This window comes from Anabrus simplex, chromosome 2 (genome assembly GCF_040414725.1).
Source record: "Anabrus simplex isolate iqAnaSimp1 chromosome 2, ASM4041472v1, whole genome shotgun sequence".
In the NCBI taxonomy this organism is placed as follows: domain Eukaryota; kingdom Metazoa; phylum Arthropoda; class Insecta; order Orthoptera; family Tettigoniidae; genus Anabrus; species Anabrus simplex.
In genome coordinates, this window is record NC_090266.1 from 926,398,645 (window position 1) to 926,425,279 (window position 26,635).

General features: G+C 41.2%; 1 protein-coding gene across 1 annotated transcript in view; it reads right to left on the reverse strand.

Moving 5' to 3' along the window:
- Positions 1–26,635, reverse strand: part of SerT (Serotonin transporter) — a 1,090,530-nt gene that overhangs the window by 251,239 nt on the left and 812,656 nt on the right. Inside the window, exon 4 of the mRNA XM_067141695.2 lies at positions 5,535–5,718. Coding sequence (XP_066997796.2) covers positions 5,535–5,718 — 184 coding nt within the window. The remainder of the gene's footprint in view (positions 1–5,534; positions 5,719–26,635) is intronic.

Consider the following 26,635-nt stretch of genomic DNA (forward strand, 5'->3'; position numbering starts at 1 on the left):
AAAGCCTCGCACTGACATAACACATGCGCGGAGGTCTCCTCCTCCTTACCGCATCTTCTACACATCGGATCCTGGGTGATTTTCATGATGTGTAGGTGTGTCTGTAAGGTATTGTGGCCTGTTAACAGTCCAACTACCATTCTCATTCTGGTCCTATTCAAATTCATTAGGACCTTTTTATAGCTTTGACTAGGCCCTTTGATAAGTTCACGTGCCTGTCTTGCTATGGTTAACCTCTTCCAAATATCTAGGTGAGACTGGTTTATCCATTGGGATATTGCCAGTCTCACACTTCGGAGTGACACTCCCAGGAAGGGCTCTGGTCCTGTGAAGGAACCCATTGAGCCCTGTTTCGCTAGGTTGTCGGCTTCTTCATTTCCACTGATACCTGTGTGCCCAGGAACCCATAATAGGGTAACTGAGCTAAGCTCACACAGCTGATCTAACATCCTTTGGCATTCCCATACCAGTTTTGATGTTGTTTTAACTGCACATAGTGCTTTTAGCGCTGCCTGGTTATCACTACAAATAGTGATGTGTCTTCTGTGTCCAGGCATATTCCATATATTTACAGCACAGGCTAGTATTGCGTATACTTCAGCCTGGAAAACAGTAGCATATTTACCCATAGGAAGGGAGAGCCTTGTCTTAGGCCCCCAGACCCCGGCGCCTGTGCCCGTCTCCGTCCATGAGCCATCTGTGTACCATAATCTGAAGGTTACAGAATCTTCAAGGGTAAACCTGGTAAACGTGTCATACCAACTGTCCCCCACCTTGGCACAGCATTTGTTGTCAATAAAATGATTCTGGACTCAATAACAAATATCACCTCTGTGAATAGCAGAGTCTCGACTCTGTCCTTTCGAAGCACAAACAAAATTTATACTATTGTGAACGTCCATGCGCCGATCAACCAAGCGAACAAGAGAGACCCAGAGGGAACTGATATATTCTGGGAAGAACTTGGAGATTTTATCCAAGATTCCAGACAAACGTACCATAATCGTGCTTGGAGATTTCAATGCCCAGGTAGGCAAATAGAGAAAGTTCCGAAACATCGTTGGAAAGTATCCTGCTCACCACAGAACAAATCGTAATGGAGAAAGGCTAATAGAGCTGTGTAAGTCATTTAACCTCGTAATGAAGTCTACTGCTTTTAAACACCTGCCCAAGAAACAGAAAACCTGGAAATCCCCAAATCACCACCTTGGTGAGTTCCAGATTGATCATGTCGCGATCGCACGGAAGGCTCAAAGATAAATTCAGAATGTTAAAGTTCTAAGAGGGGCCGATGACCTTCGATGTTAGGCCCCTTAAAACAACAAGCATCATCATGATCATCATCATCATCATCATCATCATCAAAGTTCTAAGACAAGCAAAACTGGACTCAGATCACTATCTATCCAAGGTAAAAATCAAACTGCTCCCGAGAAACACAAGGAGAGTTCGAGCCAAAAGGACTGAAAGATTTGATAGAGAAAAACTAGGATCTAACCATGAGTTCACTCAGAAACTACAATCGGTGGATGCAGAGAACTGGGAACAACTGCGCGAGGCCCTGGTCAAAACAGCTAAAGAGACGGTTCAGCTTACTAAGCCCAGGAAGCATGCTTGGTGGAATAGTGAATGCGATTCAGCGATAAGGCAAAGACAGTTCGCCTGGCAGAAATAGAACTCGCTAAAGAACCAAGTCAACTGGACAAACTTCTTGAATGAGAGAAAGTGTGTAGTAAAAACCATCCGCAGCGTTAAACGTGCTTTTGATAAACACCAGCTGGCTCAAACTGAGCAGGATTTCAAGAAGAAAAATACACGCGACTTTTATAAAACATTTAAAAGCAACTTGAGGAAATACGACCCACCGAGCCTACAGTTCAGAGACTCCAATGGAAACCTAGCCCATAACGACAAGGAAAACTGCCGGATCCTTGCAAAATACTTCGAATCCCTTCTTAACTGCGGGGCTCCAATGTCCAGATTCACATTTGAAGATAAAACAACAGTCCACCGAGATTCAGCTCCACCTACGAAAGAGGAAGTCAGACAGATTATCCAATCCTTGAAAATAATAAAGCGCCGGGTGAAGATTCGATAATAGCTGAATTGTGGAAGTTTGCTAGTGACAATGCAATGGAGAAATTAACGGACATCATACATAAAATCTGGAATACTGAAAGAATTTCAAGTGACTGGACATCTGCCCTAATCCACCCACTTCATAAGAAAGGCGACAAGTCGGATGTTAACAACTATCGCGGCATCTACCTCCTACTTATAACCTACAAAATTCTCTCGAAAGCTCTTCAAATCAGGGCAGAAGAACAGCTAGATCCAGAGCTGGCTGATTACCAAGGAGGTTTCAGGAAAGGACGGTCATGTGTGGAGCAGATTATGAATCTGAAATCTGTCCTTTCATATCTTAAACTAAGGAGCAAGCGTTTTGTAGTAACGTTCATCGACTTTAAGAAGGCCTATTATTCAATTGATAGAACTACCCTACTTCAGATCTTAAAGGAATTTGGCTTGTTCGGTAAAACAAGAGTGATCATCCAACAGACTCTCACCAACACTATCTCAAAAGTGAAGTTTAGAGGAGAGATTTCAGAGGCCTTTGAAATACGGACAGGAGCTAGGCAAGGAGATGGTCTCTCACCTCTGTTGTTCAACTGCGTTCTTGAGAAAGTGATCCGTGAATGGCGCAGAGAAATGAGTTATGAAGGAGTCGAAAGCGGAGTCAGACTAGACCACAAGAACAAGAACCTTTCAATTGACTGTCTAGCATTTGCAGACGATCTCGCGGTTTTCGCTGATTCCTTGGATATGGCCACGAAGCAGATCAACGAGCTTCAAACAGAAGCTGCAAAGGCGGGCCTCCAAATCTCCTTTGAGAAAACAAAATTCATTACAAACATCAAACTAGCGCCAAGTGAGCTAGAAGGGACTCACGGAAAAGTCAAGCAAGTTGAAAAATTTAAGTATATTTGTGAATGGATAGAACCTAACTTGTCCGAAAAATAAGCCTTTCCTTCACGCATGAATAAAATGGAAATGGCTTACCATCTGACTAAAAATGTCTATAACAAAAGATCTATATCTCTGAATGCAAAAATCAAACACTATTGCACTGTTATCCAGCCAGAGGCTCTATATGCAGCGGAATGTCTCGCCATGAACAAGAAAGGCATGATGGAGAAATTGGAGGCCAAGGAAAGAAAGATTTTGAGAAAAATCTTAGGTCCAGTCAAAGACAACGGCAAGTTTAGGAGACGGCACAACCAGGAGTTGTACTCGCATGTGGAGAAAATAACTGATGTGATGCGAAAAAGGAGGATTACTTTTTATGGATACATGGGCCGAATGAATTCAACACGGTTAACCAACCGCATTTTCACTTTCCTCCAAGAGAAAAAGGCAAAGGGGGCATGGTTCAGTAAGATACAGAAAGATCTGCAGGAAATTGGGATCTCATTTGAAGATATCCAGGAGCGTGTCCCACTTAAGAAAAAAACTCCAAGAACATCAGAGTTTCCTACCAAAGCCGAAGATGAAAACTGGAAAGGCGTGGACGGAAGAGCGAAAGGAGCAACACCGTATACGAATGAAGGAATACTGGGCCAACATTAAAGTTCAAGGGAAACAGTTGAAATGACGTGGTCCTTAGTTGGCCGAAACGAAACAATAATAATAATAATAATAATAATAATAATAATAATAATAATAATAATAATAATAATAATAATAATAATAATTAGTGGCAAATGTACGTACGACTGCATCCAATGCTACAATTCCATCATCTACTCCCCATATGTGCAGATGGAAAATCACATGTACGGAAAGAAAGCAAGGCAGAAAGATGGCAGGAACGTATCCAACAGTTGTATCAAGGTAAAGGCGTAGATGATATGGTTGTGGAACAAGAAGAAGCTGTTGATGCTGATGAAATGGGAGACCCAATTTTGAGGTCAGAATTTGACAGAGCTTTGAGACACCCAAGTAGGAACAAGGCACCTGGAATTGATGACATTATCGACTGCCTTACGAGAAACCAACATGGAGAGGTTATTCCATTTAGTGTGCAAGATATACGACACAGGAGAACTGTCATCCGATTTTCGGCAGGATGCTGTTATACCTATTCCCAAGAAAGCCGGTGCTGACAAGTGTGAAAACTACTGCACCATTATTTTAGTATCTCACGCCTGCAAAATTTTAACACACATTATTTCTTTAAACCAGTGCCTGGTAGACGTCCAATGTCCCCTGACACCCGTCACTGCTGTGATCATCTCTGAGCAGCCATGGCGAAACGGCACACCAAATCGCTGCCTCACGAATGCTGGGTGAGAACCAGCACTTGCTTTATTGACGCGTGTGAATGTCAGAATGGAGTAAAGCATTTAGCACCGAAGTTAGCTTGGCCAAAGTTGGAGTATTCGATGCCTTACGTCATTGCGGTCTATTCATTCTGGGAAAAAGTAGCTCAGACTATAATTCGAACCTTGGATGTTATGGTAGGCACGAATTTTATAGCCTACAGCTGACCCAATGACCAACGTGGGAGCCTGCCATGCAAGTATAATAGCTACTGCAAGTGCATGTCACGAGGACGAGACAGAATGGAGAGTGCAGAAGGTACAGTGAGAACGACTGACACAATGATCGAGTTCTACAGTCCTTGTTGCAAAATGCATCCAGCTGATACTAAAAAATCGAACATAACCGTAGTGGACTCTCTTATTTCACTTCTCCAGAGACACAACAGTTTCTCTTCACAATATTTGCTTTAGGTCACACCGATACAGATAGGCATTATGGCGACGATGGGATAGGAAAGGGCTAGGAGTTGCAAGGAAGGAGCCATGGCCTTAATTAGGATACAGCCCCAACATTTGCCTGGTATGAAAATGGTAAGCCACGGAAACCATCTTCAGGGATGCCGACAGTGGGGTTCTGTCTCCCGAATGCAAGCTCACAGCTGCGTGACTCTAACCGCATAGCCACTTGCTTGGTGCGACAGCTCTTGTTAATAATAATAATAATAATAATAATAAGAAGAAGAATAAGAATAAGAATAATCGTATTGCCTCAGCTACGTGTGCAAGCATATTAGTCTGATCTATCTAGCTGCCTGCTTGTCAATTTCGACATTCCGTTCTACACTAGGCCTACTAGAAGGCAGAGTAAACAGAATCCCTCTTAGGTATCTATGACTGAGTTTTAATGAATTTTGTCGAGTGAACACCAAATGTGTCATCAGAGATCTTTTGCATGTCGACATCGTACGATATGAACTGTCGAATGGACTTTTGTCCGCCCTTCAATAGTCTGATTACTTCTGCCGGGTTTGAACCCGTTATCTTGGGATCCGGAGGCAGACACTACCACTGATCCACTAAGGGAGCTAATATTCGATGTTTCATCTAGGCTTATACATTAAAGGTCGATGTATATCAGAACTCAATAAAGAGGTTCTTTCTGGCGAAAACACTGATCTCCTGAACAAGACAAGGGTACGTAATGATACTCACTCAAAGTATTCCTTGGCTGGACTAGCGGTTGAATTGCAGGCCTTGGTGTTCCAGGTGTTATCACATGTGCTCCATGGCAGTTGCGAGCGGAAAGACTGAATAAGGTAGTAGACCGCCCAGCCGATTATGGTGTTATAGTACATTCCCATGTACAAGTCGATCAGGCAAATGGCGTAGCCGACACCTAGAAAGATAAAACACATATTTTCAAATGGCAAGAGTACAGACTCCTTTTTCCTAAAATAATTACATTATGCGCAAAATTAAGTGAGCGAGATATTACCATAAAAATGCATTCAGTGGTAACATTCTAGACTCTACTGATTTATTGCTCAAAGTTTCATTGTGACTGATGTACTTGTAGGAACACTATTTGACGACGCTGGGGTAGGAAAGGATAATGCCTGGGAAGCTGTCAGCCATGGCCTTAAGTAAGGTAAATCTCCGGCATTTGCTGCATGTGAAAATGGGGAACCACTGAAAAACAACTTCAGAGTTGCCGGCAGCGGATTACGAATCAACGTTAAATGCAAGCTTACAGCACACGATCCGTACCCTGAAGCGAACTCACTCGGTACTCGTAGAATTCATCACAAACTTAAAAAGATGTTCTCCCATATTTAATTCTTTAAGGGTATTATAAGAAAAAGTGTACACATATTGTGAAGTATCAGTGAATATTGTACTCTATGACCCTTCTTAAGGATACCATTTTTATACAATTTTATTCATATTATTTCTTTATTTGTATTTATTAATGAACAAAACAGGCTTCCAGCCCATATACATGTTCACAAAGCAATAACCCTATTAAATATAACAATAATAATAATAATAATAATAATAATAATAATAATAATAATAATAATAATAATAATAATAATAAAAAACAAAAATCTACTTCAAAACAACTAATCTGGCCCTACCCTGACGTTGCATTCACCACATGACTGTACACTCCATATGACCTTCACAACAGATTATGCTGCAAGAACCGCTGACTGTGCTTTACAACAGATTCGGCTCACGCCCTTGTAATCACTACTGCTTACTCCGCATTCTTTTATTCCATGACCCAATTCCTCTGGATTCAAGTAAACCAAATGACAACAATTGCGTACAATACTCAATATCGCAATCGGTAAGGCCTCTACATTCCAAGATACCAAAACATTTACTCACTCACTACCTCGCCACCTCCACAACCTTTTTTATCACTTTGTCTTACTTAGCCTCCAGGCTCGAATTCAAACTACTTCACTATATCCACATCACCCACACTTCACTAGCTTCTAAATTTTCCAACAAAATCCAACGACTTAATATCCTCATACTCTTAACCACTTCTCCCTTACATCCTGACATATCGTCCTATGGCCCTTCCTCTTGCATTTTTTCACACAGGAATTTTTTACCGCACATAAATACCTGTTCAGTTCTCCGTATTCCCATTCCTTAATAATACACCTTATAATACCCTGCTCATCCCCTTTCCCTAAAATCTTCCGATGTTTGGCATTCAGTAAACTATTTCTAATCTTATTTGTTTCTTCTCACCTAATAAGTGAAAATCACCGTTCTTCGCCCCACAAAGTATATATACTGCCCTATCTCTACCCCTTGTTGTCCACCCCTTATTTCTATGTAGTCCCAACAACCACCATACCAGCCCCCTCCTTCTCAACCTATCAACGTATCTAATATTTATCCCCGTTACTTCCTCAACTTTATTAAAACACTAAAGGAACTTCTTAATTAACTTTCTGCCAATAATTTCTGCCTACCCAGATCTCTAATCCTCCTTACCAGTACATTAATCCCTCTAGCTTCTGTCTTCGTCCACACCTCTTCCCACATGTACCCCAGGCTTATCATCTCCAAGTATCCCTTAATTTTATCTAGCCAGCATCCCTTATACCTACTCTTCCGTTGTTGTGCGTACGCGGCGTGTAATACCCTCCCTCCTTCCTGTCTTATCAAATTCATCCAATATCTAACTATTCTTTTCACACCCTCAGATTCCAAATCCTCCCCAAACATTAATTCCACCCCTGCATTGGCTGTGCATATCGGTAGCCCCATCACCATCTTACCGAAATTAGTAATAATTCGTCCTAACTCAACTCTTTTGTCATCCAACCCCCAAATTTCAGCGCCATACAATACCCTCCCGAAAATCACCGATCTTAGAACTAACCAAAGGGTTTTGTAATTGATACCCGGATATTTCGCTAGCAAGTTTTTGACTGAGCTAAGGCGGCGCACCCTCTGTTCCTCGCCCTCTTAATATGATCATTCCAGGTGCCTTTACTATTAATAATGACCCCTAGATATTCTAACTTGCTTATCAGTTCCAAACTTTCTCCCTGCACAACCTATTTCCCGTCATCCCTTCTTCCTTTGTGTGCCTGGGCTATTAGCATTTTAGATTTATTCCCATTCATTTTCAAGGCCCATTTCTTCGCAAAATCAGACACTGTATTTAAAGCCTTCCGCATCCCCCCTGAGGTTAGAGCCATCAAAATCACATCAGCAAAAATCAATCCTGGGACCTCCACCCCATTAATTACCGGTACTTCCCAATTACCGGTACGCCCCTCCAAGATGTCGTTAATAAATAAAATAAACAAAATTGGCGATAATTTGCACCCCTGCTTTAAGCCCACCTTGGACTCTAATGGTCTGCTCAACCCATCGTCTCCCAATTTTATACAGAACCTGACTACCCGATATATCCCCTCTACTGCCCTCATCATCTTTCCCGAAACCCCCAACCTTCCCAGTTTCTCTAATAGAGCTTCCCTATCCACCTTATCAAACGCCTTTTCAAAATCGATTGCCGCCACATACACCTTCCTTCTTGACAGGCTCCTATACTTTTCCAGAACTGTCATCGTTATCATTATATTATCCACAGTTCTTTTCTTCCTTCTAAATCCTCCTTGGAAATCAGACAATACTTCATTCTTTTCTGCTCATTCACACAACCTGTTCGCCAACACCCTTGTGTAAATTTTGCTTAAGGAATCTAACAGAGATATTCCTCGATAATTATTCAAACTGTTTTTATTACCCTTCCCCTTATATATTGGACATACCATTACTGTTTCCCATTCCTTCGGGTACTTCCCCTGATCAAAGATCTTATTAAATAGTTTCACTATGCCTCTATCATTGTCACACTCTCATTTCTTTCCAAAACTTATTATTGATCCCATTACAGTCCCCTGCCGACCTGCCTCTGATTCTTTTTATCACTCGTAAGGTTTTCTCCCCCGTAATTTCCTTGTCCAGATCGTAATTTGCCACTCTTCTATTTCTCCAAATTACTTCAACCCCCGTTTTCCTCCAGCATTCCTCCTCCTTACCCCCGAGTAATTCACCAAAGTAGCTCACCCACTGTACATCTTTAATGCTCTTTACCTCTAGACTCCTTCCAAAATCGTCGCCATAAGACCTATCTGTGTCGGTGCGACGTAAATCCCCTAGCAAAAAAAAACCTCCTTCCAAACTTTATTATTATGTTAATCCTTTCCCAAACTTTTTGAATGCTGTAAGTCTAACATTCTTTATTTATGGCTTCAGTTTGTTCCTCTAACCACGCCTTTTTTACCTCACAAATTTTCTTTTTATACTCCTTCCTCAACTTACAGAAAACCTCCCTTTCTGCACCTTTCTTTCTATACTCTTGTGACGCACCCAGCACCCTCCTCCGCATTCCTTCACACTCTCTGTTAAACCATTCTTCACCCTCTTTCTTTTTCTTCCTTCTACATTCTACCTTCTGTGCTATCGTCTTTATTGGATGTAGCATCAATTCCAAGGCTTTATCAATATTATTCTCCTCTAACGTACCTTCCCAACCATATTTCAGAAATTGTAATTCCTCTATTACTACCCTATCCCAATCCCGTCCCACTTTCTCTGTCCATTTGTACTTGTTATATCCACTCCCTAATTTATCCTTCATCTCAACTTCCTTCTTTATATGCGTCTCTTCCCCCCTTTTCAACATAGCCCACACTGGGAAATGGTGTGTTTCAATCCAATCGCCTACTTCCATCCTTACAATATCCTCCAACACTCCTTCCGAGCTTAAAACCATATCTATCACACTACCTCCCTTCTCAGTAACATAGGTCAATTTCCCCGTACTGTCGCCCTCCATCCATCCAATCAGAATATACAAATTTCCCGCAGCGCACATCTCTAGGAGTTTCTCCCCATAGGTGTTGATAATTTTATCCTCACTACCTCTACTTTTCAACATACACCTTCCATCCTCCCTACTATATACTGGGCTCTGTTCCCCTATTCTAGCGTTCCAGTCTCCGAATAACAACATATCCTCTTCTCCTGCAAACTTTTCTCTTATCATACTAATATCCACCAATAAATCTTCAAAAAGATACTTATTTGCATATGGTGAACTACTAGGATGGCAATATACGAACGCTAGATTTATTTCCTTCTCCCTTCTCTCTACCCCTCCCATATTCAATCTCAACCATATGGTTTCTTTCATATCTGTATCTATATCCTCCACCAGTTCACTGATTTCTTCCCTAATTAATACTATCATCCCTCTTGGTGCGCGTCCCTTAGTCCTCTCCTTTCTTCTATATTTATATTTAATCACAAACACCTTCCATGAGATCTCCCTCCCTGTTTCTAGCCAGGTCTCCAAGAGTGCCACAACATCGAAACTTTCTATTACTTCCCGAACTTTCTTATTTCTTAATTTGTTCATTAGTCCCTCAATATTCACACATCCTATTTTCCAATATAGTTATAACTTTCCCTCCCTCCCTTCTAAGTTTCATCCTCTAATCTTACTCCTTGTAGTTATCGACCGCTCATCCCTTGTCTCCATTCCTCCTTTCTTTACCAACCTATTCCGTTCCATGCCCTCCGTATCCTCCATCCCTTTACATACTTTACCCCAGAGGTCTTTTAAACTCCTACTTCTTCCTTTGCTCATAACTGTTTTACCTTCCTGTCGATCAGTCTTCTCATGTCCTTTCTTGCTCACTAAACCACTGCACTCTCCTCTCACCGTTTCTAGCTGCTCACCCTCACTCACCCCTTCACTGTTCTGATCTTCTGTGCCCACACTGTACTGTCCGTTTTCACCTGAGTTGATCTCCTCTCCTTCCTCGTCTCCACTCCTCTTTGTTAGTTCTTTCTTCCTTCCATCTTGCCTTGCCATCTCTCCTCCCTCGGAACTAACGCATTCGTCCATCTCCTTTAGCTTCGCCACTGAGTGCTCCCTAACCCATCGTCCGTTTGTCACCACCAACATCTGACCTCTTATTCGGGCCTTTAGCCCCTGATTTCTCGCTCTCCATAGGTTGTGACGTACCCACTCGGCCCACAGATGTTTGACAAAATTATAACGTGGCGGGTCACTTTAATATCAAAATAAATAAATGATATCTCATTGTTTCTCCATAAACAATATCCCATGGGCGCCAGCCTTTAAGTTTATGGCTTGAAAACGAAAGTTGATAATTAATAATAATTAATAATAATAATAATAATAATAATAATAATAATAATAATAATAATAATACGTAATGAGACTCAAAAAACTCCCGGGAGTAGGGTGACGGGACACAAATCATTAAGTACACTAACTTGGAATTTAAGGATCATTAATAATAATTTCAGAACATACAAATTAAAACAGCTATTTATAAGGATGAAAAACGTGACGTAACGGAGTATTAACGACATCTGAACTTACGGAAGCAAAAGAAAAATTGAATGAAATTAACTCTAAGAAAATGAACTGTTGCGCGAAGACTTGCAGTAACTTATGCCATAAGCTCACCATATGTAGACTCTGTTGTCTTGAAGCTGATGATGGGTGGATCTCTCGTACCGGCTGCCTCATCTGTTGTTGGATTCCAGTCCTACTTCTGCTTTTCCTGCCTTTAACACTTCCTACTTTACTCCTTACATAAAGTCGTAATGAGTCCTAATTTTAAATGCAAAACCACCATGGGTTATGTTCATGGAGAGAATACACTTGTATTCTTCCATATTACGGAACAGTAGTGTAGCTAAATTCATAATTAAAGCTCTCCTTCCCTATACTAGTCAAAACCGGTCTCCCGTTGACTACCTCTCGTCACTGAGGTAACAAGTCCCAATGAGAGTAACTTTTGAGTAGTATCCTACGGTACTACTCAGATGCGAAGTGAACTAAGTTAATATCGTCTCCGATGTGCAGACGTAGAATCGTAGTAAGAGTGTCTTCCAAGAGTGTCTCAGTGTCTAAGAGTGAGAATAAGAATGTCCGAATACGAGTGACAATCTCCTTACGAGTAAGAATAAGACTGCACCCTCCAGCTCTTATCTTCGAAGTATATCCGTTCAAAAGTCTCCTTCCATCAGCCATATCACATGGTCCAGTAAGATTCGAGGTCTCATCCCTTCTCCTATGTATTGCTGTGAATCCATCACGTTGCTTCATTACGTTCATTCACATAGGCTGAACTTTCTCGCTGAAATAAAGCGTCAGGTAGCGAAGTTCGAAAAGTGGGCGTTTAGAATGTATCAACTGTCTCTTCATGAGGTAGAGAGGGTCAGATCTCTCGTAACCTTGATGACGTACTTTTCCTGGAAATGGGCTGAAATTAGCCTGCTGACTCTGGTCACCTCACAACGGCTATTGGAAAATTTACTGCAAGTTATTAATATGAATGATGTTGAAATACTTTACCCAATTATTTGTTCGTTCAGAATACGTTATAGCCGCGATACAAAGAAATGAAATGATGATTGAAATGGATGATAAAACCCTATATATATATATATATATTAATTTAAAATGACTTATCACTGATTAAATATATACATCTTATCAATTAATTATATAGTTCAATAACTGAAAACGTGCAATGATGTCCCAAACATCACAAGGTGTCTGTTTAAGATCTTCATATTTTCACTTCCTTCCTTTCCCATGTCTCTTTTCACCCCTACTTTCTGGCCCTGTAAATTATTACTGTTTCTTATCACAATTTCTGCCATTAGGGTTGACAAAATTTTTACCCTAATTGGTCTCCGTCCTTTAGTTTTTCCCACTCTCTCCACATCGTCTATGTCCACTTCACTGAAGTTTATCTTCATCCTATCCCGTATGACCTCTACCACCTTGGATATCAGGTCAATCATCCCTCTCACCTTCTTCCACACCATATATAAATACGGCTTTCTTCATTCTCTCCTGCCTGTGCCCCTCCGCTTCTCCATCATCATCACCTCCTCTTCCAGATGTTTCACTTTCCCTCTTAATAACTATTTCCTTCCCGTTATTGTCCACTCTCCTGTTCGATTCCTCCGTCTTCGTTTCTAGCCATTTCTTCATGTTCCCTATCTCCTTTCTCTGTTCCTCCATCATGTCCTTTATTTCCTGTACCTTATCCCATTGACACTTTTCCTGTATTACCCCACTCACTACCACCTTGAGTGCTGCCAAGTACTCCATGTTAAATTTTCCGCTGGTATTTGGGCCTGGGTTTAATTGCACCCCCTCCAATAACCAGTAGCACCGCTATCACTGTCACTACCAGCACCGCTTCACCTATTTTTACTGCTTCTTTTCTTAACACCCGTCCATTCTTGGTCTCCTTCTTTTGCTTCACCTGCCATTTCCCAGTCGCGGCCCGGTACTGCTCAATGCCGACCATGTTCTCGGCACGCACTGCACCACGCGACTTCGAATATTATTTATGTGTCAGATTAAGTGGCACTGACCATTTCATCGATTACTTAACTGAATGATTAATTAAGGGGAGATAGATTTAAAAGTTTAATTCAGAAAACGTCTATTTTCATCCCCTTCATAACCTATGGGATATTTATAAAATACAATGAAAATATTTCTTCAGTTATCACGTTCTTATTCCTAACCAGCAAATTCTTCATTTTATACGGATTTCTACGTAAATTACTGAATACGCAGTGAGTATGATTATATTAAACTGCACGTCTCTTACCGCTATCCGAGAAACACCACGGGGAGGTCCCCATACGTTGTTTCCGACGTAAGGTGCCAGTTTAGGGGTTTTGATGATAATGACAGGCCACGTTTCCTACTGCCATTCACAATCGAATTGGGGAGTTTTGATTGTAAATGAGAAATACAGCAATATCTAACATATAAGGGATCGAGACCCGACAAAATGTCATTGGACCAAACTTTAGATCTCAAAAAATTGATCGGCGATTGTGCTATCTGTTTTGTGATAAGACTTACTGATTAGCCATCAATTATACAAAACGAAGGTCTGGAACGTCATTAAAATTGCGTCCATAATTCGAAATATTTCGGGGCCAAAACGTTACACACTGGAACACGTTGACATTTTTCCTCAAAGGAAAGAGTGTTCAGGTTTTGAGCACTCATATACACACGGAGAAATAAAGGAAGGTGCTTGACATTAATGATACGATATGATAAATGAGGACAGCCGGTAAGGACAAATTTGTAAATACCAAGTGAATGTAATGGAAAAATGAAATGTCCCTCACTAAATTGTGATGATATGAGTGACGGATTTAAGAAAGCAGTAACAGAGGAAGAATTTTGGCGCAGGGATTCTTAGGTTAATCAGATTAGAAGGTGACTTATTGTGTTATTTCTTAAGCCTAAAGAGGAAAGATAAAGGGATGAAATTAAAGCAGAAAACGGAATTAGAAGAGAAATACAGTAACAATTGTAGCAAATGCCAGAAAACATATTACGGTGTGAAATAATGGGCTACACTTCGCTGTACTGTTGAAATATTGACAGGCGTCCTTAGTGCTATTCGAAGACGATTGTAACCTCCAACGGCATTCCACAAATATCCCGCATAATGAGAGTTTGACATCTCTCTCGCCTTCTACCCAACGAAAACAACGAGTTTACAAGAATGATGACGAAAATGGCATTACGTAACTTCCCTGCTGGCAAGCAGTCAGAGACGTTGCCATGGTAACCGGTACAATCTTAGTCGGTCTGCGAGGGTGTCCGTCAATCGATGCAGAGTTGAAACACGCAGAAATTGTATTTTACTCCGTCATTTGAAGAGTAAACGAAATTATATATAACAAAAACTATTTAAAATGACGGAACGTTTCACATATAGTCGACACATTTTACAGAAACTCAATAGTGTATGAGAAAAAATCAAATAACACGTGTGATCCCCCTATAAACTACCAGTCTTTTCCGCGACTATGAAATCATATGCGAATCAAAATCTTCCCGTGGATGAGTATATTCTACATATGAAATTCCGTCGAGATCTATCCAACCGTTTAACCATGATGGTGGAACAAACAGACACGAAAACTAAAAACCACTGATACGGTCTTGAGTTGACCTAAAATGGATAAATATCTGAACAATTGGCAAAATAAACGACATTACAGACGGAGGATCCCCTAAAACATTTTTTATAGATAAAGTTTATTCGAACAGTGTAGCTCGTTGTGAGTTACTGTAGACACCTCCTAGTTCGTGAACCATGGGGAACGGCTGAGTGGCCTAGTAAGTGGTCCCGAGTGCGGGATATTAGTTGCTATCGAATACGAGTAGGCACCTCGGACATTTTCTAAGTTATAGCCATCATTGTGCTCAGGCAGCTAGGACTATACAATCCAGCGGTGGTCCCTAACCCGTTAGAGGAAAGATCCTCACTGGGAATATGTGCAAGCAGGGTGGCATCCTGCTTCACAGAATTTACCAAGTTTAGGGAATTGTAAGCAAGCATCGGACCTATGGGAGCAACGGAATCCCACGGAATCCCACCACCGTTTGACAGGCGAAAGGCAACTTGGCGAACGAAGTGGAATTCGATGGGGAGCTATCGATATTAATGGGGCTTATGGAAGGAAGGACGAAAGAAAGAAACAAAGAACTGGTTTAGTGAGCAAAGAGGATGCGTCTGGATGTGTAAGGAGTTAATAATTTTCGGGTAAAGGGAGATAACGAGGAAGGGATTATAAATTATTCGTAACAGGTGTTAACATGGAAGGGCAGAGTGTGGTGTAGGGCTGTTCATCAGAAATAATATTGCACGCAATATACGGTAGTTTCTGTTAGGCACGTTAATGATGGAATGATGTGTGTAGATTTAACTGTTGGAGAAATTAGGGCTATAATTTTCGCAATATTTACACTATATGAGGATGCAGATGAGGATGAAGTTGACAATCTTTATGAAGCACTGAGCGACATCGTAGTCAAGGTCATCAGCAAATCATAGGAGAGTGGTAATGGGCGATTTGAATGCGAGAGTTGGTACTACAACTGATGGATATGAGAAGGCGATGAGTGAATGTGGGGAATATATGGAAGCTAACAGGAATGGGAAGCCTTTACTGGAACTTCTATTGTAGTATGGGATTAGTAGTTACGAATACATTCTTCAAGCATAAAGTTATTCATCGCAATGCATGAGAGAGTAGGGGCAACAGATCCGTAATAGACTATATCATAACAGACTTCGAATTCCTGAAAGCTGTTAGGAATATGCGGGTATTCCGTGGATTTTTGACGACATGAACCACTATCTGATCTGTAGTGAAATATCTCCAGGCCTAGGATAGAGAAAGTGAAATCTTTCTGCAGACGAATAAGGGTAAAAGTCTCCAAGACGAGTAAATTAAAAGTACATGGACATAATTAGGGAAAGTCCCAAACGATGAATGGTAAGCAGGTTCAGGATATAGATTTTTTTCTACAACTTGCGTTACGTTGCACCGACACAGACAGGTCTTATGGCGACGATGGTGCAGGAAAGGGCTAGGAGTGGGAAGAAAGCGGCCGTGGCCTTAATTAAGGTATAGCCCCAGCATTTGCCTGGTGTGAAAATGGGAAACCACGGGAAACCATCTTCAGGGCTGCCGACATTGCGGTTCGAACCCACTATCTCCGGAATACTGGATACTGGCTGCACTTAAGCGACTGCAGCTGTCGAGCTCGGTCAGGATATAGAACGATAATGGGTGGCATATAGGGATGCTGTAGTAGAAACAGCAAGGGAACATCTAGGAACAACTGTGTATAAAGATGAGGGAAAAAAGCTAACATCTTGGTGGAGTGATGAATTGAGGGCAACTTGTAAACCGAAAAGGAAGGCTTATAAGAAATGACTCCAAACCAGGACTGATGCAGACAGGGAATTGTACATAAATGAAAGAAACAGGGCAAAACAAATAATTGTTGAATCCGAAAAGAAGTCGTGGGAAGATTTCGGTAATATCCCGAAAATCTACGTCAAGCGACACAGTAACCATTCCGGACAGTAATAAAGAACCTTAGAGAGGGAGGGAGGGAAAAAGAAATGAGAAGAATTTATGGTAAATCGAGGGCAATCATAATACAGTAGGTCCGAGGGAATCACTGGACAAGTGGAAGGACTATTTTGAAAATCTTCTCAACATAAAAAAAACCTTTTTGATGACGTCGCGGACCACTGAGCTTATCGATTTGCTATTGGCTTTACGTCTCACGGACACAGATAGGTCTTATGGCGACGATGGGACAGGATAGGGCTCGAAATGGGAAGGAAGCGGCCGTGGCCTTAATTAAGGTACAGCCCCAGGCGTTTGTCTGGTGCGAAAATGGGAAACCACAGAAAACCATCTTCAGGGCTGCCGACAGTGGGGTTCGAACCCACTATCTCCCGAATACTGGATACTGGCCGCACTTAAGCGACTGCAGCTATCGAACTCGGTGGAGATAATCGAGAAGAGGACAATAATGCTGGTGAAATCATGCTTGAGAAAGTGGAAAGTGAGGTAAATAAACTTCATTTTCTTAAAGCAGCAGGAATAGATGAAATCAGACCTAATGTGGTGAAATGCAGTAGGAAAGCAGGGATGAAATGGCTTCATAGAGTAATAAAATTATCATGGAATATTAGTCAAGTACCTTCTGATTGTACGAAATCAGTATTATTTTACCTATCTATAAGGAATGATCTATAAGAAGGATTACAACAACTATCGATGTATTTGATTGATCAGTACACGAGGCAAGGTGTCACTAGCATTTTGGAAGAGAGGGTGGGGTAAGTGATTGAGAGTACATCGGATGAAAACCAATATGTTTCCAGACCACAAAAGGGCTCTCAGGGTCAGATTTTCAGTATGTTCCGGGTAATAAAGAATGCTACGAGAGGAGTAGAGAGTTATGTTTTGTAGATCTAGAGAAGGCATAGGACAGAGTACCGAGGGAAATTATGTTAGCTGCACTGGGGGCTAATGGGATGAAGGGTAGGTTGTTAAAAGCAATCAAAGGCATTTAGTTTGTGAATTTGGCTGCAGTGAGAATTGGTAGTAGAATGAATTCTTGATTCAAGGTACTTACAGGGGTTAGGCAAGGCTGTAACCTTTCACATTCGTTGTTCATAATATAAACGGATCAACTACTGGAAGGTGTCTGTTATGAAGATTTATTTATTTATTTATTTATGTATTTATTTATTTATTCATCATTCATTCGAAGATAGGGGAAGTAGGGGAGGAATTTTTATAAAAGTTACGGTAACTAACTTAAGATGTTCAGTGAAGTTTAGTACCATGGAACTGTGTGTGTATATAATAATTACGAATATCAAGACTCGAAGACTTACTAACTAAAGATGTTTGTGAATTCACAACATAAATTCGTGCTAAGGAAAGACACAAGAAAGACAATTTTGTTCTACTCTATAGCCTATATGACCACATTCCCTATTTTTTTTGTGTTAATTTGGTAGGAAACGAGAACCCGATCAACTTCATCAACTATAAAACTACTACCTCATTACCTACTGTACATTGCATTATTTAATCTCTGTGTTTGTATTTAACAGAGCTAGGATCCAAAGGAAGTCTTGGTCAAAAAATGCACGCCCTCCCATTATTTGCCTGCTGTTGGATGGAAAATCAACGGAAGATCACTTTACGATAGTTGAAAGTGTGATTCGGAACTTCTTTCTAGTTTATAGGTGCTTTCCACGAGGCTTGAGGTTCAAGGGACTGATCTTCCGTAGTTTAGTGCAATTCTTCGCTAAGAATTGGAAAACACTGCACAGACGTGGAAGACAATTTTTAAAGTGAGAATGTTATTCTTCTATAAATAGTTCGAAACTAGCTTGCAGAATATTTATGCGAAATTTGTTATGTTGGTATTTCGAAGTCATATTTGTTTCGAGCTACTCTCACACAGTAAAGTAAGACCAGAATTAACGAACAGAGAAATTTTGTGTGCCACCAAGGTAGGATAAACTTCTCGTATCTTTCGTTGACCGTGATAGGGACTCAAGATTAGATCATGTATCATTTTACACCAGACTTTTTGAAGGCATAAATACTTCACCATAGGCACCTTTATTGTTCTCCTCTCCACATAATTCTTTGAGTGGTGTGGTATAATTACAAAACAGCACTTGCCTGAATTGTTTACTCCCAAATAACATGGAAGGAACAGAATTTTTTTGGAAAGACTTGATAAATTCATGGAATTGTAGAAGATACTTTGTGAATAATTCTTTTTCTCAAGTGAAGAAATACTCTTTTACTTCCACCTGAAGAAATACTGACGAATGAATAGACTTTTGGAAAGGTAGATAATGAGATCGAAACTGCGTATTCATAATCAGTTATGAAGTATATATTGTGTGGAAACAATACCACTGTTTGAATGAAATGTGTTACGAAGTTCAATATGGACGCTTATGGGAAGTTAAGTATTCCGTGGAGTCACTCGATATTTAAGGATGATTAAAAGTGAGAGTCAGATGTCAGTGAATTTTATGGCACAGGCCCATATTTAATGATTTTAGATGAAAAAGATGTGGAACTAAACGAGATCACAGAGCTAGCTGTAAACAGAGTATGGTCGAGGCGCGTAGGCAATCCACAGAGGCTTGCAAACTGAACGCTGAGAGGCATAAATGCCTTTAACTAAGATGTATGTATGTATGTATGTTTTTCTTTACTAATTGCTTTACGTCGCACCGACACAGGTAGGTCTTATGGCAACGATGGGACAGGAAAGGGCTAGGAGTGGGAAGGAAGCGGCCGTGGCCTTAATTAAGGTACAGCCCCAGCATTTGCCTGGTGTGAAAATGGGAAACCACGGAAAACCATCTTCAGGGCTGCCGACAGTGGGGTTCGAATCTACTATCTCCCGAATACTGGATACTGGCCGCACTTAAGCGACTGCAGCTATCGAGATCGGTATGTATGTATGTATGTATGTAACATAACATCTTTCAGAAAGAAAAGACAATTGGAAGTTTAATAAACGTTAAACGCAAATCGTTAACAAAAACCTGCACCCTAAGTAAGGCCATTCAGCTTTCCTTACTCCTAATACCGACCAGAGTAAGAATCTCAAGGTAAGTGAGGGAAGGTGACTACAAAATTGAGATCACATCACATATTCTGCTGTGTTAGAGTCATGTGCATGCTCTGTAACAGATAGGTCTATTCTGCATTATTCTGTTTGATAGCCCCCAATCCTAGTCCCAGAGGGCATCTTCGGTCGCCAAGAAGAGGATCGATTATGCACTGTCGGAAGCCGACAAATCAGGCAGCCTACCAGTAGCATAACTGTTCACTCATCCATCTACAGGTTCAACTGAGTAATTTCTCCAGACACTTAGACGATGATGATGATGCTTGTTTAAAGGGGTCTAACATCTAGGTCATCGGCTCCTAATGGTTCGAAATGAGACGAAATGGAATGCCAAATTAAAAGTCCAAAATCCTCCACTGACCAGAATTCAAAACGTGAGGACGAAGAAGGAATGGATGGATATGAATTTAAAACAATCAGTGGATCCGACCCGCAATGTCTCGCATTCACAGAAACTGGCGTGAAACAATAGTATTACTGACCAAGGGACTGCGTCCATAGCATAATACTGAATCGATGATGCTTTTAGTCGAGTGGGGGTACAATATCCAAGTCATCGGCCCCCTCACAATGGTAATTATTGCTAGGCAAGTAGAACCATGGTATCTGTTATATTGCCGTACTAATCAAAAGTAGCGTAGACTCGCGGTATTGAACACAGTATGGTACTACTCACAGGTAATGGAATTCACACATGGAATACAGACCTATGGTGTTTCGCACATTGCGGAGCCATTTACAAGCAACGCAAACCTATGGTGTTCATAACATACGTGTACTAACCACAGGGACCCGCACTACCCCGTGGTGTTCCTCATATAGTGGGTACTAATAATAGGCAAGCCAGAACCATGGTGTCACTCTCCCATGTTGTCGCTCCTAAAGTGGTACTAATCACAGGTACTGTAGAAGCCGGCAACGCACTCTGTTGCTACTAATGACAAACCTATTTGGTACCTAACATAGTGGTACTACGCGCAAATAAAAGCGACCCATGGTGTTCCCCGCGTGGTGGAACTAATCACAAATATTTTCATGATTCTTATACAATCATCCCTTGGTTGCCTCTTTTAGTCGCCTCTACGACAGGCAGAGGATACCGTGGGTGTGTTGTTCGCCTGCATCCCCCACCCATAGGGGGAGGGCGCTTAGATGAATCTTGGAAATATTTAATTAATTTTTAGTCTGGACTGCGGTTACAGATTTCCATAAGCTCAATAAACAACCATGCCTATAATAGGAATCACATACGATTACCCCCTCCCCTCTACGAAACATGTATGGTAGACCTAAATAAGACTAATCAATGGTGACAACATGAATAATTAGTTATGAAGATCACTATGCATTAGCAAGGCAAATCATATCTCAGTGTAATCATGAACAGTGAAAATTTGCACTACAGCACATTATACATGAAAAAAATAATGTTATTCATAACGAAGTCAGATTTCAAGATCACCAAGAAATTAAGAATATATTCTATAAATTATGCAGTCAATTTTATATTTAGATTATCGGAACTGTTTTGTTGTTATTCTTGATTTTCTATTTATTATTTCTTCTTTCAGTTCTTCCTTCCTCCAGTTCACTACACACGTACACAACACCATCCTAAAGCGCCCGTTGCAGAGCAGAAGATATAATTTTGTTTCTTTCAAATATTCTTACAGTTCTATCAAATAATTTTCGACATCTTCATGAAACTCTAAACACGAATTTTAGGAACTATGGAACTGGTGTCATAAAACAGCTTCTTACTAGTTATCCTTAATATAGTAATCCTATACAAAGTTGAATGATTTCTCATGGAGGCTATTGCAGTGCATGATGTGAAATCGTCTCCTGCCAAATCAAGCTAAATGTGAGTTAATAGATGTTGTTGTGGCAATGGCCAATCTCAATGGGAGGCAATACAGAAGGAAACGCATAATTCAGTACGTCAGAAGTAAACTATCGCAAGCGACACTTCACTAAATTTACAGGAGACCAGAAAAAGCCACTGAGGCGCATAGTTTGCTGCCTTCAGTTCAGGTCGAATCGGCAGTTCTGACCATAGTGAACTGTACGATAAGGAGTGTGGCGGACGGCATAAGGTTGAATTATTGTATGTTCACTTATCGCTGGATTCCCCTTGCACATACGATAGTATTCCATAGCTTATCTTCATTCCTACGAAACATGTATATACAATAGTGTACCCATAAGAACAAAAGAAAAACCAACCCCCACGGTACTTAACGCCCTTGAAAAGGCCTTGGCCTGCCCAGCGACCGCTGCTCGGTCCGAAGGCCTGCAGATTACGAGGGGTCGTGTGGTAAGCACGACGCATCCTCTCGGCCGTTATTCTGGGCTTTCGAGACCGGGGCCGCCATCTCACCGTCAGATGGCTCCTCAATTCTAATCACGTAGGCTGAACGGACCTCGAACCAGCGCTCAGGTGGAGAGAAAAATCCCTGACCTGGCCGGGAATCGAACCCGCGGCCTCCGGGCAAGAGACAGGCACGCTACCCCTACACCAGAGGGGCCGGCACCCGTAAGAACGCACGATCCAAAACAAGTCACGCACGACAAAAATCTCAAAATCGTCGTTTTTGCATTTACGGTAGTTTACCTCTGACGTCCCGAATTGTAAAACGTGACCTCTAGCATTTGTGGGGCGAAAAATGGTACGGTTCGCTATTGAGGGAATCGTCTTAGGTGCCGGGACTATATCTCGTGAGGCTCCAACTTGAAGTCACATGCCAGAAGACGGAATTTCGAAGTTCAAGAAAGTAAAAATCAACTACCTGTTGACACGGCATGGTAATTTAACGGCTAAACGATTTGTATTTGTTTATTTTTTACCGAAGACATGCCATGAAAATGTGCAGTCGCTCAAAATTTATAATAAAAGAATGACCGCATGGTATTGCATAAGTTCCCCACAGGTACACTTTTCTCAGAAACAATTGAACTTAAAAGTATAACGTTTGTTGAGGGTATCGGCAGGGTTCCTATCTAGACTACATGAAAGGTGATTGTATATTGATAACACGTAGAATTAAGTCTGATAAAATATTTAATGCAAGAAACATACAATACCATGCATCCAATCCTTTTTAGAGCGAATGTACTTTTGCAGTCGAGGCACTTTTCGCCACGAAGCAATAACATAATTTAGGTCCTTACTAGGGCCACGTGCCATCTGCGTCTGCAAGATTGTACTTAAGATTACATTATATATATATTTTTTTGCAATTGGGTTAACGTCGCATCGACACAGATAGGTCTTATGGCAACGATAGGGTAGGAAAGGGCTAGGAGTTGGCAGGAAGTGGCCGTAGTCTTAGTTAGTGTACAGTCCCAGAATTTGCCTGGTGTGAAAATGGGAAACCATGGAAAACCATCTTCAGGGCTGCCGACAGTGGGATTCGAACTCACTATCTCCCGGATGCAAGCTCACAGCTGCGCGCCCCTAAACTGCATGGCCAACTCGCCCGGTATTATTATTATTATTATTATTATTATTATTATTATTATTATTATTATTATTATTCCTGGCTCCATGGCTAAATGGTTAGCGTGCTGGCTTTTGGTCCAAGGGGTTCCGGGTGCATTTCCCGTCTGGGTCAGGGATTTTAACCGTCATTGATTAATTCAGATGGTTCAGGGGCTGGCTGTATGTGCAGTCTTTAGCATTAGAATTAATCGTAGGTGGATCCCCATCCACACAGATGCGTAGGACGCCTATAAGGCGTCAACTCTAAAGACCTGCATCAGGCCTCGTTTAATGCAGTGGGGTTTTCGGGGACGCTGGTGAGGAAATGGCCTAGAAATGAAAAGGTAGCGGCTGTAGTCTTCATTAAAGAACAGCTCCAAAATTTATCTGGTGAGAAAATTGGAAACAACGAGCATGTGGCTGTGCGGTTTCGGTCACGTAGCTATCAGCTTGCATCCGGGAGATAGTGGGTTCGAACCCCACTGCCAGTAGCACTGAAGATGGTTTTTCGTGGTTTACCATTTTCACACCAAGCAAATGTTGGACCTGTACTTTAATTAAGGCCATGGCCGCTTCCTTCCCACTGCTAGCCCTTTCTTATCCCATCGTCGCCATAAGACTTCTCTGTATCGGTACGACGTAAAAAGCACACTGTTTCCAATCTATGCATGCGAGATTTTCGAAACAAAGTCAGTCTTCGCGGACTGGATTACAAGTAAAAGTGTAGGTCCCATGAATCCAAGATTTATTATCAGGAGATTAATAAAAGCAAAGTACAGTCGTCTCCGTGAAATAAGGGAATGTATAGGCTTTCACTATCGGTAACCTTGGCAGGTAGTAAAAACAAAAACGAAAACAGAGTGGTTAGAACTATGACCGACTACCTTTGCTTCCAAAACTCCTGCCACTCATTTGAGGTGTAGGTTGAGTAAACGAAAAAGCCACGTGCATCTCAAGAAGTGGAAGGTTATTTTCCGAAATTTTGACTTCCTGTTCCGGAATTGAACCCATGTCCTAGTTGATGAACAGATCACGCATATATCGTCTTAGCTAGGCAGTCCCCTTCAAGAGATTTAGAGTCAACATAGAAGTAAACATTTGCTTACTTTTGTTCAATAGGCTGAAGATTTTGCACTAAAATAATGTACTGGAGTACACCATTTGCACAGTAATTGAATCCTCTCTTTATTCTAATCATTACCAGTAACTCCTCTGTCACGATTAGCCAGCAATCTCAATGCGCGGACATGCAATAAGAGTCATGATTTATGTGCCCCAGCGATCAGGTGCAGCGAGTCTGGACAGCTTGCTAATTGTAGTAACCAGCATAACATTTATCACACTCGGACAGTTCTAAATGATCCGTACTAACAACACAATTCAATTATTTCTACCTTTCCCATCAATCCTTGTGCCTGTAGTATATTACTTCCCGATTTGCTTCACGTTAGTTAATATTCATCCCCTCTTGACAAATGTAAATATTTCATAATAAGATGAGGCTTCTGCTTTATCATGAAACTTCCGAAAAGGTAACGAAGAAAGAGCTTGCCCGTCATGAAGGCGTTCTTTCTCAGGTTTCCAATATTTCATTAAATAGAAAGCAGGTGGAGAAGCCGCGCTCCAATAATTTCACAATGGTTCATTTTCTGAATATGCAATGCCTATCCAGTCCCCCATGTTATCTTCATTGTTCATGTATCATTTAGAGGTTAGGTACAAAGTTCTTAAACGCTGTCATGGTCAAGGGGTTGGCTCCAAGTTTGATATCCGACTATGTATCCGTTTCAGTGACTCATTTCTCCGTTTCATCTTCAGAAAGTCCGCCTCCGTAGCGTAACGGTTAGTATTATTAGCTGCCGTCCTAGAGGGCTACGGGTTCGATTTCCGGTACTGCCAGAAATTTAAGAATGGGAGGAGGTCTGGTATGTGGTTGAAATGGTACGTGAAGTTCGCCTCCAATGGGGGTGTGACTGAAGAGAGCTGCACCAACTCGGGATGAGGACACGAGTTTACACATCCCCAGAAATACGCTGCAATGTTATATTCCACGAGTGCTTTCTTCACAGTTCTAGCACCCAGTTGACAACTAATACATGCACACTTTCAGACCATACAAGGACATAGTCTATTAAAGGCTTTACGTCCCACTAACTACTCTTTTACGGTTTTCGGAGACGCCGAGGTGCCGGAATTTAGTCTCGCAGGAGTTCTTTTATGTGCCAGTAAATTTACCGACACGAGGTTGACGTATTTGAGCACCTTCAAATACCACCGGACTGAGCCAGGATCGAACCTGTCAAGTTGGAGGTCAGAAGACCAGCGCTTCAACCGTCCGAGCCACTCGGCCCCGCTTTTTAGAAATATTTTGCCTAAATTACCATTTGGTCATCACAGACATCAATATAATACAATATTCATAGGGTAATATAGACAACTTTACAACACATATTACCGTAGAATCAAGATTTTAAGTACATTTAATTCCAACCTTAAAGAGTTCGTGTCCATATTAAGTTCGAGTAGTACACATCACGTTCTAATTACACTTTTATATTCTAATACTACACGATTTCAAAAATGTTATCAATGTTACTGGAACTTTTGCATCCAGAAGCATGGTAAATGACTTTGGAATGAGAAATCCCAAACGTACCAATGCATTCATGAATCGAATCCTTGCTCAAGAATAATAAGCAAATTGGAATAGAATGAGATTCAAGTCAACAATTCCTGACAACTGTGCAGAATTGCCCTCCTATGCGGGAAAGGTTTGCCTGAAAGTCCGTATACGGCAGTGGAGGAATGTTACCAACTCCATCGCGAGCATCAGTTTTTGCCAATTCGTCAGCTTTCTTGTTGCGAAAGACGCCACAATGTCCTTTGATCCAGAGAAACGCTACTTGAAGACCTATACACTTCTAGTGTTAAGTTCTGTCGATTATATCAAACAAACAAACAAACAAACAAACAAACAAACGTGTCTGAGTATTCCATTGAGGATTCTGAAGTTTTTGGAGAACACTTTTCGAATCGGTTACAGTGAGTGCAGACCGGCATTTCCTACGCCATCTAAACCTAAGAGCTTCTCTGATAGTAATAATCTCAGCACTGTACATGGATAGCTCAGTTGGTAAGAGGAGCATGCCTTTTCCATCAGTTTGCAGACAGTAGTACGCAAATCCCACGAGTCCTCGTATTTATAACCATCAT